The sequence below is a fragment of the Thalassophryne amazonica genome, chromosome 15, assembly GCF_902500255.1.
Source record: "Thalassophryne amazonica chromosome 15, fThaAma1.1, whole genome shotgun sequence".
In the NCBI taxonomy this organism is placed as follows: domain Eukaryota; kingdom Metazoa; phylum Chordata; class Actinopteri; order Batrachoidiformes; family Batrachoididae; genus Thalassophryne; species Thalassophryne amazonica.
This window is the reverse complement of record NC_047117.1, coordinates 26,713,656-26,731,630: the sequence shown is the minus strand read 5'-3', so window position 1 is coordinate 26,731,630 and position 17,975 is coordinate 26,713,656. Positions and strand designations below refer to the sequence as shown.

At 39.4% G+C, this 17,975-nt stretch overlaps 1 protein-coding gene across 1 annotated transcript in view; it reads right to left on the bottom strand.

The window, feature by feature from the left end:
- papss1 (3'-phosphoadenosine 5'-phosphosulfate synthase 1) overlaps nucleotides 1-16,307 on the bottom strand; it is a 35,530-nt gene extending 19,223 nt beyond the window's left edge. The window contains exons 1-4 of the mRNA XM_034188513.1: nucleotides 16,142-16,307; nucleotides 13,114-13,228; nucleotides 12,575-12,810; nucleotides 6,642-6,780 (exon numbers count right to left, since the gene is read on the bottom strand). Coding sequence (XP_034044404.1) covers nucleotides 6,642-6,780; nucleotides 12,575-12,810; nucleotides 13,114-13,228; nucleotides 16,142-16,201 — 550 coding nt within the window. The 5' untranslated portion in view covers nucleotides 16,202-16,307. The remainder of the gene's footprint in view (nucleotides 1-6,641; nucleotides 6,781-12,574; nucleotides 12,811-13,113; nucleotides 13,229-16,141) is intronic.
- Between the last annotated feature and the right edge of the window lie 1,668 nt (nucleotides 16,308-17,975).

Sequence of the window (17,975 nt, the reverse complement as noted above, 5' to 3'; positions counted from 1 at the left end):
CTTTAAGTTAGGGAACACTGAAACATTTTGCAAGCTTTTATTTAAGGCACACTTCAGATGTGCAGTTCATCAAATTTCACTCACTGGCCTCCAGTAACAAAGAACAGACTACATTAAAGACCATAATCCCCTCACAACCTCACTTCAGATTTGTACACAATTTAAAAAAACCCAACAAACTGTATGCAATTATACCAAAACAGTTTCTAATTTGTATTAGAAGATTCAGGTGGGCAAAAACTGGAAACACCTTCTCTTCTGGTGATTGATAGGACTACTACTACTACTACTACTAGTGCAAATGTTTTACAGTGAACAGCAGTGTCTGTTTTCTAATCATTTAATGGATATACAAATAATACTGTATTAGACTGAGTCATAGTGTCTATTTTTAAATGGTCATTCATTATATTTTTCAAAAAATTAAAAAAACCAATATAGACCAATGAGACATTTTTTTCTCCCCCTTTATAATGCATTTTTGGATAGATTGGGTTAGGTGATGGTCTAGTGGTTAAAGCATTGGGCTTGAGACCAGAGGATCCTCAGTTCAAATCCCAGCCTGACCAGAAAATCAGTAAGGGCACTTGTGCAAGGTCCTTAATCCCCGAGTTGCTCCCAGTGTGTAGTGAGTACCTTGTATGTCAGCACCCTCACACTGGGGTGAACGTGACGCATTATTTGTTAAGCGCTTTGAGCATCTGATTCAGATGGAAAAGTGCTATACAACCCCTGGGAAAAATTATGGAATCACCGGCCTCGGAGGATGTTCATTCAGTTGTTTAATTTTGTAGAAAAAAAGCAGATCACAGACATGACACAAAACTAAAGTCATTTCAATGGCAACTTTCTGGCTTTAAGAAACACTATAAGAAATCAAGAAAAAAAGATTGTGGCAGTCCGTAAGGTTACTTTTTTAGACCAAGCAGAGGAAAAAAATATAGAATCACTCAATTCTGAGGAAAAATTATGGAATCACCCTGTAAATTTTCATCCCCAAACTAACACCTGCATCATATCAGATCTGCTCGTTAGTCTGCATCTAAAAAGGAGTGAACACACCTTGGAAAGCTGTTGCACCAAGTGGACTGACATGAATCATGGCTCCAACACGAGAGATGTCAATTGAAACAAAGGAGAGGATTATCAAACTCTTAAAAGAGAGTAAATCATCACGCAATGTTGCAAAAGATGTTGGTTGTTCACAGTCAGCTGTGTCTAAACTCTGGACCAAATACAAACAACATGGGAAGGTTGTTAAAGGCAAACATACTGGTAGACCAAGGAAGACAAAGCGTCAAGACAGAAAACTTAAAGCAATATGTCTCAAAAATCGAAACATGTACAACAAAACAAATGAGGAACAAATGGGAGGAAACTGGAGTCAACGTCTGTGACCGAACTGTAAGAAACTGCCTAAAGGAAATGGGATTTACATACAGAAAAGCTAAACAAAAGGCATCATTAACACCTAAACAGAAAAAAACAAGGTTACAATGGGCTAAGGAAAAGCAATTGTGGACTGTGGATGATTGGATGAAAGTCATATTCAGTGATGAATCTCGAATCTGCATTGGGCAAGGTGATGATGCTGGAACTTTTGTTTGGTGCCTTTCCAATGAGATTTATAAAGATGACTGCCTGAAGAGAACATGTAAATTTCCACAGTCATTGATGATATGGGGCTGCATGTCAGGTAAAGGGAGATGGCTGTCATTACATCATCAATAAATGCACAAGTTTATGTTGATATTTTGGACAATTGAAAGGATGTTTGGGGATGATGAAATCATTTTTCAATGCTCTATGGCATCTTGCCATAGAGCAAAAACTGCAAAAACTTTCCTTGCAAAAAGACACATAGGGTCAATGTCATGGCATAGGGTCAATGTCAATGAGCAGATCTGATTTGATGCAGATGTTAATTTGGGGGATGAAAATTTACAGGGTGATTCCATAATTTTTTCCTCAGAATTGAGTGATTCCATATTTTTTCCCTCTGCTTGGTCTAAAAAAGTAACCGTTACTGACTGCCACAATCTTTTTTCTTGATTTCTTATAGTGTTTCTTAAAGCCAGAAAGTTGCCATTTGAAATGACTTTAGTTTTGTGTCATGTCTGTGATCTGCTTTTTTTCTACAAAATTAAACAACTGAATGAACATCCTCTGAGGCCGGTGATTCCATAATTTTTGCCAGGGGTTGTATAAATGCAGTCCATTTACACATGCAACTATTACTCGGGGTGACATAAACAGTCCAGAAAATACAGCAACTATTGCAGTAAAAATGATCAGCATTAACCAGGCGATGCTGAACACTGCAAGACAAAATGTTTTGGGATATCTGCTTTCCCACATGTACCATATTAGGTTTATTTGATTTATTTTGGAATTTCTATCCTTGTTGCCAGATATGTGCATTGGCAACCTCTTCAAGTTACAAGTGTCTGTTCTGCCATCATGTTGAGGACAAACAATGGCATCTGTATCCACCACACTTTTTTTTGTCCGAGTGTCCTGCTTTCATGACATCATTACTGCACACATCTATTAGACGACACAGTTGTATGAAGAAGTTTGGGCACCCCTGATGATTTCCATGATTTTCCTTTATAAATCATTGGTTGTTTGGATCAGCAATTTCAGTTAAATATATCATATAGCAGACAAACAGTGATATTTGAGAAGTGAAATGAAGTTTATAGGATTTATAGAAAGTGTGCAATGATTCTTTAAACAAAATTAGGCAGGTGCTAAACTTGGGTACCCCAACAGAAAACAATACATCAATATTTTGTAAATTCTCCTTTTGCAGAAATAACAGCCTCTAAATGCTTCCTATAGCTTCCAATGAGAGTCTGGATTCTGGTTGAAGGCATTTTGGACCATTCTACTTTGCAAACCATCTCCAGTTCAGTCAGGTTTGTTGGTTTCAAAGCATGGACAGCCCACATAAAATCACACCACAGATTTTCAATAATATTCAGGTCTGGGGACTGAGATAGACATTCCAGAATGTTGTATTTGATCCTCTGCATGAATGCCTTAGTAGATTTTGAGCAGTGTTTAGGATTGTTGTCTTGTTGAAAGACCCAGCCCCAGCGCAATTCAACTTTGTCACTGATTCTTGAACACTGTTCTCAAGAATCTGCTGATACTGACTGGAATCCATGTGACCCTCAACATTAACACAATTCCCAGTACCTGCACTGGCCACACAGCCCCACAGCATGATGGAACCACCTCCAAATTTTACTGTAGGTAGCAAGTGTTTTTCTTGGAATGCTGTGTTCTTTTTCCGCCATGCATATCGCCCCTTATGTCCAAAAAACTCAATTTTAGTTTCATCAGTACACAGCACCTTATTCCAAAATAAAGCTGGCTTGTCAAAATGTGCTTCAGCATACCTCAAGCAACTGTTTGCAGCGTGTACGCAGAAAAGACTTCCTCTGCATTACAGCATCTCCTTGTGCAAAGTGCGTTGTATAGTTGAACGATGCACAGAGACAGTATCTGCAGCAATATCATGTTGTAGGTCTCTGGAGCAGGTCTGTGGGTTGAATATAACTCTTCTCCCCATCCTTCGCTTCAGCTTATCAGATTTTTCTTGGCCTGCCACTTTGGGCCTTAACTAGTACTGTGCATGTGGTCTTCCATTTCCTCACTATGTTCCTCACAGTGGAAACTAACAGCTGAAATCTCTGAGATAGCTTTTTATATCCTTCCCCTAAACCACGATGTTGAACAATCTTTGTTTTCAGGTCATTTGAGAGTTGTTTAGAGGCTCCCATGTTGCCACTCATTAGAAGAGATGTAAAGAGGAAAAACATTTGCAAATGGCCACCTTAAATACCCTTTCTTATGATTGGATTCACCTGTGTAAGGAGGTCAAGGGTCAATGAGCTTACCAAACCAATTTTGTGTTCCAATAATTAGTGCTAAATGTATTCAAATCAAAAAATGACAAGGGTGCCCAAATGTATTCACCTGCCTAATTTTGTTTAAATAATTATTGCACACTTTCTGTAAATACTAGAAACTTCATTTCACTTCTCAAATATCAGTGTGTTCGTCTGCTATATGATATCTAACTGAAATTTCTGATCCAGACAAACAATGACTTATAAAGGAAAATCAGAAAAATTATCAGGGGTCCCCAAACTTTTGCATACAGTTGTATTTACTTCAGCGAGTTACATCATACAGTACTTTCTGTTTTTTGCTTCTAAACACGTGACACACAGGATGCCTGGAAATTCTGTTTCTCTGAGCCTGTCACACCACTGCAGCTGCATAATTTCATTATCCAGCCATCTGTCAACACAAACCAGTTTTTCCCTTTCTGATCTCATGCACTCAGAGTAGCCACAAAGAACATTAGTATAAATACATATAAATAATTACAACTGAAATTCCAATGAATTTGGGATGCTGTGAGAAATGTAAATAAAAACAGAATACAATGATTTGCAAATCCTCTTCAACCTATATTCAATTGAATACACCACAAAGACAAGATATTTATTGTTCAAACTGATAAACTTTATTGTTTTTGTGCGAATTTTTGATCATTCTGAAATGGATGCCTGCAAGACATTTCAAAAAAGCTGGGACAATGGTATGTTTACCACTGTGTTACATCACCTTGCCTTCGAACAACACTTAAGTGTTTGGGAACTGAAGACACTAATTGCGAGTGTCATTATTGGGTACAAAAGGAGCATCCCCAAAAGGCTCAGCCATTTACAAGCAAAGATGGGGTGAGGATTACCACTTCGTGAACAACTGCGTGAAAAAAAAATAGTCCAACAGTTTAAGAACAATGTTTCTCAATGTTCAAATTGCAATGAGTTTAGGGGTTCCATCATCTACAGTCCATAATATAATCACAAGATTCAGAGAATCTGGGGAACTTTCGACAAGTAAGCGGCAAGGCCGAAAACCAACATTGCATGCCTGTGACCTTCATCTGTGATGGTATGGGGTGTGTTAGTGCCCATGACATGGGCAACTGACATCTGTGATGGCACCATCAATGCTGGTCATCCAGGTTTTGGAGCAACACATGCTGCCATCCAAGCAATGTCTTTTTCAGGGATGTCCCTTCTTATTTCAGCAAGACAATGTCAAGCCACATTCGGCATGTTACAACAGCGTGGCTTCGTAGTAAAAGTGTGCGGGTACTAGACTGGCCTGCCTGCAGTCCAGACCTGTCGCCCATTGGAAATGTGTGGTGCATTATGAAGCGCAAAATACAACAACGAAGACCCCGGACTGTTGAACAAGTGAAGCCGTACATCAAGCAAGAATGGGAAAGAATTCCACCTACAAAGCTTCAACAATTAGTGTCCTCAGTTCCCAAACACTTATTGAGTGTTGTTAGAAGGTGCTGTAACACAGTGGTAAACATACCAGTGTCCCACCTTTTTTGAAACGTGTTGCAGGCATCCATTTCAAAATGAGCAAATATTTGCACAAAAACAAAGTTTATCAGTTTGAACATTAAATATCTTGTCTTTGTGGTGTATTCAATTGAATATAGGTTGAAGAGGATTTGCTTATCATTGTGTTCTGTTTTTATTTACATTTCACACAGCGTCCCAAATTCATTGGAATTGGGGTTGTGTATGCTACATACAATATTATCAGTAGTAACTTAGTAGTCACACATAAGTGTGAGGGGCTACTGTCTGAACTACCAAAGGAAAAAATGTTAAAAATGGAATCTGCTCTTCAAAAATAGAGACAAAACTGAAGAAACTGACGAATATTTCACAAGCACGTAATGTAATGAGAAAATTGTAGTGTAGACATAATACAAATATGTACAGTCAGGTATACAAGTAGATGGACATTAAGGTTTTTTGTTCTGACCCCCCCCCCCCTCAGGGTTTTTTTTTTTTTTTGGCATGTCAGGGGATGGATACACAAACGCTTCCAAGTCACTGAATGTGTGTCGGACTTTGTGAACATCAATAACTAAGAAATACAAACAGTACAGTATGGTACAGTAAATCCGTCTGGAGCAGGAAGTTATCAAAAAAATGAAAAACCCCAAGACATGCATGAGAATTCAAAAGGACTTATAGACTTGGTACTTTGGTTTGATGTGTGATCTTGATTTTTTTTTTTTTTTTTTAAAACAGTTTCATTTCTACTGCATTTGTGGCAGCATAAATAGGAAAAAATTATAAAAAGTTTGTTGACACTTTCCAGTCGTTTACAGACCTGACTGTAAAACTTCCAAAAAGTTAGTTCGGCTTCCTTCGGCTGCTCCCTTGTTTGCACTCAGGGTCGCCACAGCAAATCCAAGGTAGATCTGCATGTTGAAGTGGCACAGGTTTTACGCTGGATGCCCTTCCTGATGCAACTCCACATTACATGGAGAAATGTGGCAGGGGTGGGATTTGAACCCGGAACCTTCTGCACCGAAACCAAGCACTTTAACCACTTGGCCACCACCCCTGCACTGTATAGCTTCCAAAACAGGTGCACAAAAAAAAAAAAAAAAAAAAAAACAACACAACTAAATGTCATAATAACCAAAATGCACTCCCAAGCAATGACTTTATATATTTCCAGATTATAATCCAAGTTTGAGTTCAACAACAAAATATATACAGTACACCAGCAGACCATACCTCTGATTTCTCCAGCTCTGGCCCTCTTGTAGAGCCCCTTCACATCTCTCTGCTCACAAACGTCAAGTGGCGCATCTACAAACACCTCAAAGAAAGGCAGCCCTGCAGCCTCATGGATGTTCCTGGCATTGACACGATCCTGATGGACAAAATCCACACATGCGGAAAGGGACACACGAAATTACCAAACCAGGAGTCTGTAAAACGTAGTGTATCAGTAAATGTAATCAATGGAAAACAAAACAAAATAAAACTAGGATGTTGAAAATTCCTTGCACTGTTAAAAAAAAAAAAAAGCCTTGGAAAAATTTTGAACATTACATTTCATACGGGAAGGCTAATAAATTTGTCCTCGTGTGTGTGTATATATATATATATATATGTATATATATATATATATATATATATATATATATATATGCTGGTCATATAATCAGAATATCATGAAAAAGTTGATTTATTTCAGTAATTCCATTAAAAAAGTGAAACTTGTATATTCTATTAATCCATTACACACAGGCTGATATATTTCAAATAATTATTTCATTTAATTTTGATGATTATAACTGACAACTAACGAAAATCCCAAATTCAGTATCTCAGAAAATTAGAATATTACCTAAGACCAATACAAAAAGGATTTCTAGAAATGTTGGCCAACTGAAAAGTATGAGCATGTACAGCACTCAATGCTTAATTGGGGCTTCTTTTGCCTGAATTACTGCAGCAATGCAGCATGGCATGGAGTTGATCAGTCTGTGGCACTGCTCAGGTGGTATGAGAGCCCAGGTTGCTCTGATAGTGACCTTCAGCTCTTCTGCATTGTTGGGTCTGGTGTGTCACATCTTCCTCTTCACAATACTCCATAGATTTTCTACGGGGTTGAGGTCAGGTGAGTTTGCTGACCAATTAAGAGCAGTGATACCATGGTCCTTAAACCAGGTACTGGTATCTCTGGCACTGTGTGCAGGTGCCAAGTCCTGCAGGAAAATAAAAGCTGTATCTCCATAAAGTTGGTCAGCAGCAGGAAGCATGAAGTGCTCTACAACTTCCTGGCAGATGGCTATATTGACCTTGGACCTCAGAAAACACAGTGGACCAACACCAGCAGATGACATGGCAACCCAAACCATTACTGACTGTGGAAACTTTACACTGGACCTCAAGCAACGTGGATTCTGTGCCTCTCCTCTCTTCCTCCAGACTCTGGGACCTTGATTTCCAAAGGAAATGCAAAGTTTACTTTCATCAGAGAACATAACTTTGGACCACTCAGCAGCAGTCCAGTCCTTTTTGTCTTTAGCCCAGACAAGACGTCAAGTCAGCAGTCTTCACATGATTGTGTAGCCTACAGAACTAGACTGAGAGACCAGTTAAAGGTCTTTGCAGGTGTTTTGAGTTAATTAGCTGATTAGCGTGTGACACCAGGTGTCTTCAATATCGAACCTTTTCACAATATTCTAATTTTCTGAGATACTGAATTTGGGGTTTTCATTAGTTGTCAGTTATAATCATCACAATTAAAACCACCACCACTTGAACCACTTGTGTGTAATGAATGAATGAATTACTGAAATAGTAAGTCCCTTCGGCTGCTCCCTTGTTTGCACTCGGGGTCGCCACAGCAAATTCAAGGTGGATCTGCATGTTGAATTGGCACAGGTTTTACGCCGGATGCCCTTTCTGACGCAACTCCACATTACATGGAGAAATGTGGCAGGGGTGGGATTTGAACCCGGAACCTTCTGCACTGAAACCAAGCGCATTAACCACTTGGCCACCACCCCTGTTTTATATCAACTTTTTCATGATAATCTAATTATATGACCAGCATCTGCATATATGCAAGTGGAGGGGAGGGAGCCATCTTTTATGGTCAGCAACTCAAATGATGCATTATGATGTAAACTTAGCTTTGCCCATTTGTCTATTTGACTCATTTTCTTACAGAAGTATTTTTTTTTCTTCCTTTTCTTTGTATTGTTACCTCCGCCAACGAGATTACGTTTTCGGTCACGTTTGTCTGTCTGTCTGTCTGTCTGTCAGCAGGATAACTCAAAAAGTTTTGAACGGATTTTGATGAAATTTTGTGGAGTCGTTGGGAATGACAAGAGGAACAAGTGATCAAATTTTAGTGGTGATCCGGATCATGATCTGGATCCAGGATCTAACTCCACAAAAACAAGGCAGAAAGGCTTGAAAAAAATTAGGGTGTAACACAATCAAATGTTCTATCAAACAACAAAGTTTGGTGATGATCAGATCCGGATTCCGGATCTGGTGATCCAGAATATGCAAAAATATAGGGAAAATAGAAAATGTGTCAGTGTGAGGTGACAAATGAAGCTAGAGATGCACAACTAACACCAAATTGTAGCTGAATCTGTACTGATTCAGTAAGGTGTCATCAGATTTGATGTAGCTTCAAATGTTATGAAGCTAGATCCAGAAGAAAACCGCCATTACCGAAAAATCGTTTTTATACAATAACGTTTGAACTAATAAAGACATAAAAGTTCTAGTGGTATGTTTTCATGGTCAAGGATGTCAAATATAAAGGAAAGAAAAGTGTATGTATCATAGTTTTGGTTGTAACACTGAATTGTTGAATAGATCACTGTGCCAAGGAGGGAATCTCTTTAGGGTCACTGACCCTATGGCCTTGTTTAGAGAAGTGTTTCATAAATGTTAAAAAATTCATGTATTTGCAGTTTAGTTGAATAATAAATTGAATTTTGTCTCTTATTTGTTTTTGTCTATAAGCACATGCAATATCAATATCAGTGCTCAGATGACAGTAGCTTCTGGGAAAGGTGCAAGTTGCCAAGCGCTAAGGATACATGCTATCCAGTCACAGCAGATGAAACTTTTTTTACTACTGAGCAAACATCATTGTTAGACTTTTTTAGGTTCAATGATTCCACGGCGTGTAGATGTTATGGCGTCAGTGACCCCATGGCCTTGGCGGAGGTTTGCACTCTCTGAGTGCTTCTCGTTGCTTATGCACCCATTACTTCTTACAAAAGTATTTTCTTTTTATTGTCATTTATGCACCAATGACACCAGATCAAATTATTTGTATGTGAGAACTTGGCAATAAATTTGATTCTGATTTGAGCCAAAAATAACACCAAGATTTATATTTTTTACAATGGTTGATCATGCAAGTATCAATTCATACTGCCAACTGATCACACCGATATCTATGTTGAGTCAGTAATGAGTATAATCTGTCTTGTCAAAGCTGAAAAGGAGGAAGTTTGATGATAAAGTCTGTGACTGCAGCCAAACAAGACACCAATTCCAAAACACGAGATCTCACGTTCACCAACAGGCACATACAACTGTGTGTCATCAGTGTAGCAGTGAACTAATCCTAGAACTGCACATAATATGACACAATGATACTATTTAGCACCACATTTAGCACATGCGAGTCCCACCCAGTGAAAACATCCCCCACCCTGATGTTTTGTAAAGAGACTGCAGTACTCACGTAATAGCACTGTGTGCATTGAAGATGAAAACATCCTCCACCCTGTTTTGTAAAGAGACTGCAGTACTCACGTAATAGCACTGTGTGCATTGAAGATGAAAACATCCTCCACCCTGATGTTTTGTAAAGAGACTACAGTACTCGCATAATAGCACTGTGTGCATTCAAGACGAAAACATCCTCCACCCTGATGTTTTGTAAAGAGACTACAGTACTCGTGTAATAGCACTGTGTGCATTCAAGATGGCAGACAGCCATGACTTTCCAGAAATTCTTCTTAGAAACCAGAGGCCTCTGACAAAGAACATGGCCATTCTCAAATCAACAAAAATCTGGCTTTCCCCCACATGGACAGCCATTTAAGGTGCTAAACTCCTCAGTGATCCTTCAGAAGGATTGAGTGGGGAGGACTGGCCAAGGTTGATTTTACTGGGGTTGCTGGTTCTAGTGTGACATCTGCTACCAGTAAACATCTTATAGCACTTTTATGGTGCAGTTTGAGAGGTCTCAAATCTAGCAGGAATAAGGCCAGCTTTAAGTGATAATTATGTGGCCACATAATGTGTACATGGAAGAACCCAAAAACAACAAAACCTGGTTGACATAAGATTAAGAAGACACGGTGCAATTACCACCCTTCACAATCATCAACAGCATCTCAAGTGATATATTAAATTCAGAGAAAATTGATTCACTCTCTGGTTCAACATAAGATCTCTGGGTGGTAATAATAGAATCATTTTAGTCCAGTTGTCCATGATTATATTTCCAAGCCCAGGGAAATCAAGAGCTGTTAAAGATGATAATCAACAAATGAATCATTTCAAATGAGTTTTGAAATGGTGTCAAACACACTACCAATCAGAGCACACCTGAACATTTGGCACACCCACCAATTTTAAAAAGAAATTGTACATAAATAGGCCACGCTTGTCTATAAGCCACAGGTCTCCACATTGTAACATGAGATATTTACATAGAAAGATTGTTGTGAAAGTGTAGTGACACGGACCCACAACAGGGGGCACAAACGAACGGTCAATAGATGAGCCAAAAGGTAACAATTTAATGTTGTGAAATGTGCACAACGAACATACAGACAATCTCAGAATATAATTACAGTCAAATTACAAAGGTGACGTGTGGGCAGGCTCAAGGATAGAAGACGTCTGTCCTGAGAAGAGCCGGAACCACACGATTTCCGCCCCCACAGAACCTGGTGAATACTGGAGCCGCCAAGTCCCGAATTCCCAGGTGATCACCGTCCCCGACTGTCGGATCTGGTACTGCTGGCGAAGAACAAAGACAGTCAAGTGTGGGTGTGTGTACACCCAGTAACAACAGCGGTGGGAATGCCACCTCCACCTCTCACTCAATATGTTGCAGAGTACCGCAGTGATTCCTCAGGGGAAAAGAGTGCCATCCTGCACTCACTCAGCTTCCACAGAAAAAGGAACCGGTACTCCTGCAAACACTCACAATATACAGATATATTGCAAAAGACACAAACGGCTGAGGATATTACCTCCAATGAAGTATGATATCTCGGCGATGAGGTGGAGATGACGTCTGGTCTTTATGGAGTGCGATGATGAAGAATGTGTGACAGCTGTCACTCCCGGCTGTGTCCGTGGCGGCAGCGCCCTCTCGTGCCTGAAGCCCGCACTTCAGGCAGGGCGCCCTTTGGTGGTGGGCCAGCAGTACATCCTCTTCTGGCGGCCCACACAACAAAGATGTTAGAAAGATTTTTTTTTAACTTTTAATTAAATACGTACCGTGAATGCTTTTTTTTTTTTTTGAACACGTAAATATTGATGTGCACGTCATCCAGCGCGCATGCACGGTGTCTCTGCTCCACACAGTGAACTGAGTAATTTTAACTTTTTCTAACTTTCATCGCGTGCAGCCAGGATCAGATGGAGTATGTGGTAAATGAGACGTTAATGAGGCGCTGTGACTTTTTCAACTTGTTGCGCCAAGACAGAGAACCGGCTTGGAAGGGTGGGGGGAGAAGGCGCCGCTAAGTGATCTGATGGTGCAACTCTGGTGCAAAATACCAGAGAGGGACTTTTCTTCACTAAAACAAATGGGTAACACTTTATATTTACATTGTGTGAATTTACACCGCATGAGGAGCGCAGTTTTCAGGAAACCAATCAATTGACATATTTTGACTTGTGAAAAAGCCTGTAAAAATTAAATGAGCTACATCATTGTAAAAGCTGCAGTGTTCAAAGCATGTGAAAAAAAGACATCACTAATAATCTGGAAATTACAGCATGCATCCAAAGGTTTGACTGGCAGTGCAAGTACAGCTCAAATTTGAATAGCAACTTTTTGGGGCAAGAGGCAAAACAAATCAGGCATTGGCAAACCTATCACTGTTTAATGATTCTTCCAGTCACCAACTGAGCCTTTTTTCCCCACAGTCACTCACCCTGTGGTAGGGAGAGATGAAGCTAGCAATGCAGACCAAACCAGCGTCAGCAAAAAGCCGGGCAACCTCAGCAATGCGTCTTATGTTCTCCTCACGGTCCTGAGGACTGAAGCCCAGGTTCTTGTTCAATCCCTGACGAATGTTGTCCCCATCAAGGGTGTAGCAGGGAATTCCATGACAAACCAGGTACTCTTCAAGTGCCATGCTCACTGTGGTCTTTCCTGCCCCAGATAAACCTGGACATGGAGGAAAGTAGCATTGTTATAAAGCAGAACTAAGACAGCACAGAGGGTATCCTGTAATACAGTGACCAAACCAGGTCTATCGTGGTCCAAAAAGGTACAGGTTTTCTTTCCTACCGATCACAGTAGAAGAAAAGTTCACTGATTAACTCTCTCTTTCCATACACTTTGTGAAATTAGTGGGTGGAGATGTGGCTCCAATGAAAACTTCTATCCTCTCAGCCATTTATGAAATAAGGCAGAGACCACTACATTGCCATTTTTATAAATATAAGCTGTCTCCATCTTACAACCTACCAGTCAGCCAGACGGTGCATCCTCTGAATCCCCCTCTTGTTCCTACAACCTGTCCACGCTTATTTCTGCTGACATGATGAGCTTGATAGGTGACATTTGTTGCACGTTGCATTCCCTGAAATGGTACAGATTTTCTGTAAATTCAGTCAACTTTCAAGTTACATTGTGTTGAGGAAATTAAATGACAAAGATAAAACTGAACAGACTAGGATGAATATATCTTAAAATGTTAAGGTTACATGAAAAGCTTTGTTTTTTTTGTTTTGTTATCTTAGCCTCAGAGAAAACAGAACACAAAGCTGAATATTTTAGTTTGTTGTTACGACACTTAAGTTCATTTAGGAGGCAGGTTATAGCTACAAAAGACAATTATTTTTCAAAGAGCTAGGTAAAGTTCAAATACATTTTGTAATGTCCTCCTTTCTGTGTCCTTTCTACAACGTGATAATACACTTTTGAATGTTAAACATGCAAAAAAAAAAAAAAAACAGGATTTTAATCTGAACTGCAAAGAAAGTATTTTTTTTTAAGTCTTCAAGTTGCTGGGACATAGCTGGACTTTTTATTTCTGAGCTTGCTCTCCAATCAGCCCAGTGTCAATCTCCCCAACTTTGGTTGCAGTTTCTAAAACAATAATGCAATAATTAATTTGATATTATACACATTATTCCATCCCATCCATTATCTATATCCACTTACTCCAATACTCCAATTAAGGGTCGGGGGTGGGCTGCTGGAGTCTATCCTAGCAGTCATAGGGCATGAGGCAGGGTACACCCTGAACAGAATGCCAGTCTATCACAGGGCCACATATAGACAGACAAATACATTCACACCCGCAAACACATCTATGGTCAATTTAAAGTTTTCAGTTCACCTAACCTGCATGTCTTTGGATGTGGGAGGAAGCCGGAGCACTTGGAGAGAACCCACGCAAACACTGAAAGAATGTGCAAACTCCACACAGAAAGGCCCTGGATGAGAACTGAACCCATGACCTTCTTGCTGTGAGGCAACAGTGCTAACACACATTATTATTTATTTTATATAAAGTGTCTGTCTACAGGCGTGTGAGCTGGTCAAAAAAGTAATTACCTTCAAAAAGCATGTTGTGTTTTCAGTGATGTTTGTGTCTGTTTGTTGCTTTGCTTATCTATCTCTTTAATGTATTACTCTATCTCTTAACCAGTCGCCACAAAAACTGTTGGATGCTCAATCCTATCAAGAAGAAGAAAACATACACTTTTGGTGTCAGTCAGGTCGTGAATGTGGAATTTACTATGAAGCTGCATAACTAGTAACAACATACAAACAGTATATTATGCTCCGTTTCTCTAGTCACATTTACACAAGCCTATAATGCTTTTAGAGTGTCTCAGCGGCTTCCCTCACTCAGACAGGTTTAGCATAAAGTTCCATGCAGTTTGTATTTCTTAATGATTAACATAAAATAAATTGGACACATTCTTGGCTTGGAAAAGTTCACTTATTTCTTTCCCCTGACATTTCTAAAGAAAACTGGCTGTAAGAGGCTTTAATTCCTAAATGGATAGTATTATTTTTTAATTAAACTTCTTAAATTAAAGTTTAAACTGTACACTACAAGAATATAATTATTTCATCTTGACTGATGTTATACAAAAGCAAAATTACTAAACCTGTGCAACTGTCAAACTACTCATGGAACTGACTGTATCTAACTTATAACTGAAAACCAAACATTAAATCAATTCATTAATTCCTTTTCAACCTCTTATCCAGGTCCGGATCATGGTGACAGCAGAGCAATCAGCTCATCCCACACTTCCCTACCCTCAGTCAAGTCCAGTAACTCTTCCCGGGAGACCCCAAGTAGTTCCTGAGTCAATTGGGAAATGTAGTCTCTCCAGTGTATCCTGGGTCTTCCCAGGGCGTCCTCTCGGTTGGACGTACCTGGAAGACCTCCCTAGGAAGATGGCCAGGGGGCATGCTCAACAGGTGCCCGAACCACCCTCAACTGGCTTCTTTCAATGCGAAGAAGCAGTGGCTCTACTCTGAGTCTCTCCCAGATGGTCGAGCTCGTTACCCTGTCCAGGAGTGTAAGCCCAGATACCCAACGGACGAATCTCATTTCTGCCGCTTGTATCCGTGATCTTATTCTTTCAGTCATTACCCAAAGCTCACGACCGACAATCCACCTTTTTCCGACAGGGGACCATTGTCTCAGATTTGGAGGTACTGATTTACATTTAAAACCAATGAATTGCCGTAGAGCCATGTCACTTCCGGCAAAGTGGCCAATCCGAAGGCGAGAATTCGTACTTCGACTGGCTGTCCAATGAAAACCACCTCGGGCTGCATTGATTGTCTATTGAAATCAGATGGTTTTGTTTTGTCTCTAATTAGCTTCTAACAGCCAGCTGATAGCTCTCACTGCCTGAAACGATGAGATTTATACACAAAGCTGACCTGAAATGAACAATTGTACATTAAATTTACTTTATTTACGAGTCTGACCCCTTTGAAAAGCGACCAAATTACATGTATTTGTATTGAGCTCGGCGATGCTTTCATCGGCCAGAAATGGCCACCAGAGGGCGCTCGGTGGAAAGTCCGTGGCGACCCATAGATAACATTCAGAAATATCTAATAAATTAACATGATGGCACAAAACAATCATCCGCCAACAAATGGAAACAAAAGATCAAATCAAAATAATTTTCTTGTTCGCTCGGGAAAATGTTTTAATTGTTGGAACAGCGTTTCAGTGACAATGAACCACAGACTGTGTATACACTGATAAACAGAAAAGCAGACAACATGACACAATCTGGAAAATATAACGATTAAATTATTATAAATCGGCAGTGATGCTTATGTCTAACAAATTTCGTGTGTGAATTACTGTAAATCCAGGTAAACCGCTGACTCCCGGAGAGAATTAGTTAAATTACATAAACTTGAGAATTTGTTAGAGGGTCAGCTAGCCTGTTAGCTAACATAAACAGATGGACTGACGTGGCGAACAGATAGTCCAAACAAAACTCACCCAGCTCTCAGTAACGTTGCTCAGCTTCTGTTTTTTGTGCGTGTTGCCGTAAGTCTCCATAGCTGACAGTTACAAAACAACAGAAAATTAACAAAACAAAAGAAAACTGATTTTTGTGGTACAGGTCTCTCCTGTGAGGAGTGCCCGAATAACTACCGGGAAGCCCCGCGTACCCAAATATACGTCATCAGCAACGGAATGACGCAGTAAGTGCGTAACATCCTAGTGGGAGGACCCTTGTACAAAAAAACGAAAATAAAGTTTTGGGAAAAAAGAAAAAGAAAAAAGGACCCTGTGACGAATGATAATGCTGAAATTGGAATAATATAAAATGTTATATGTACAATGTTATTTTGTTTTGTTTTATTGTTGTGTTTAATTAAAAAAAGAAATAATTTGCAATGGGACTCATATTTTTGTTAAACACTTTAAGTTACATGAATTGTGTAATGTAAATAAAATTCTCTTTGTTCCCAAGCCCAAAATTTGGGCCTAAAATTAAATTCAAGGTGGACAGTGCCACGTCTTAAAATAATAATAATAATAATGTAGAAATGTCTTTGTGAACGGTTTAACTTAAGACATAGGGAATCCATACAGTCTATGAATTAATCCAAATCTGAATGAGGTAAACAGTATGCCACGTACCGGTGAAAAAAAATGTACATCTTTTACCTCATTCATAAATCCTATTCATTCGATTATGCAAAACCCCTGCACTTGCACAAATATTAAGAAAAATATTACTTTTTAATATAATCTGAATATTTTTTCAAAGCGCCCAAAGTCATTGAACAACAACATTAACAACAAAAATGCTTCAAAACAGGGCAACCACAATGTAGGCTGACAAAAATAAATAAAATAAAATAAAAATTTTGACAGTTACTGGCACACTTTTTATTTCATTTTTTTATAGCGCTAAATCACAACAGAGTTGCCTCAAGGCGCTTCACACAAGTAAGGTCTAACCATTATATACAGCTCCATGGGTCTAACCTTACTAACCCCCAGAGCAACAGTGGTAAGGAAAAACTCCCTCTGATGAAGAAACCTCAAGCAGACCAGACTCAAAACGGGAGACCCTCTGCTTGGGCCATGCTACAGACATAATTACACTTGGAAGAATTTTCAGTAAATCATCACTTTCACAGCCAGATTTCTTGAGAAAACTGGCATAGAGCAAGTTTAGTTTGTTGCAGTTTCAGCTACAGATTACGAGTACGATGTGGAAAGCAAGCCTAGATTTAATAGGTTTTCTTATATTTCAGTACTGTGACTACTGATGCAACAGAAAAATGCTGTACTGTGCCTATTTTCTCCAATCAAATTCACCGAAGTCTATAATGCCTACAGAGTTGTCATGGGTTCCTTGGTGGCTTCCATCACTACAGTAATCTCCTTCTTGCACTGTCACTCAGTTTTTGAGAACTGTTTACTCCAGACATTCTGATCCTGACTTTTAGAGCTCTGCACAGTCAAATGCCACCTTATATCACTGAACTATTACACCTGTATGTGACAGGCAGGGCTCTGAGGTCTTTGGACCTGGGCCTGTTGGTTGTGCCTCAGACTGAAAGGCTGAAAACCAGTGGAGACTGCATTTGAGGTGGTGGAACCTAAAATGTGGAATGCATTGCCTTTGGACCAACACTCCGTGGACTCTGCTGAAACAATTAAAATGAAGCTCATGACCCGTTTGTATAGGCTGATTTTTACCTACTTTACGTTTCTGCTGTTTTTAAATTTTTTTGTTCTTATTGAAGCACTTTGTAGTTTTTATCTGGAAAGATGCTATATAAATAAACTTTACTTACTTACATTGAACATTTAT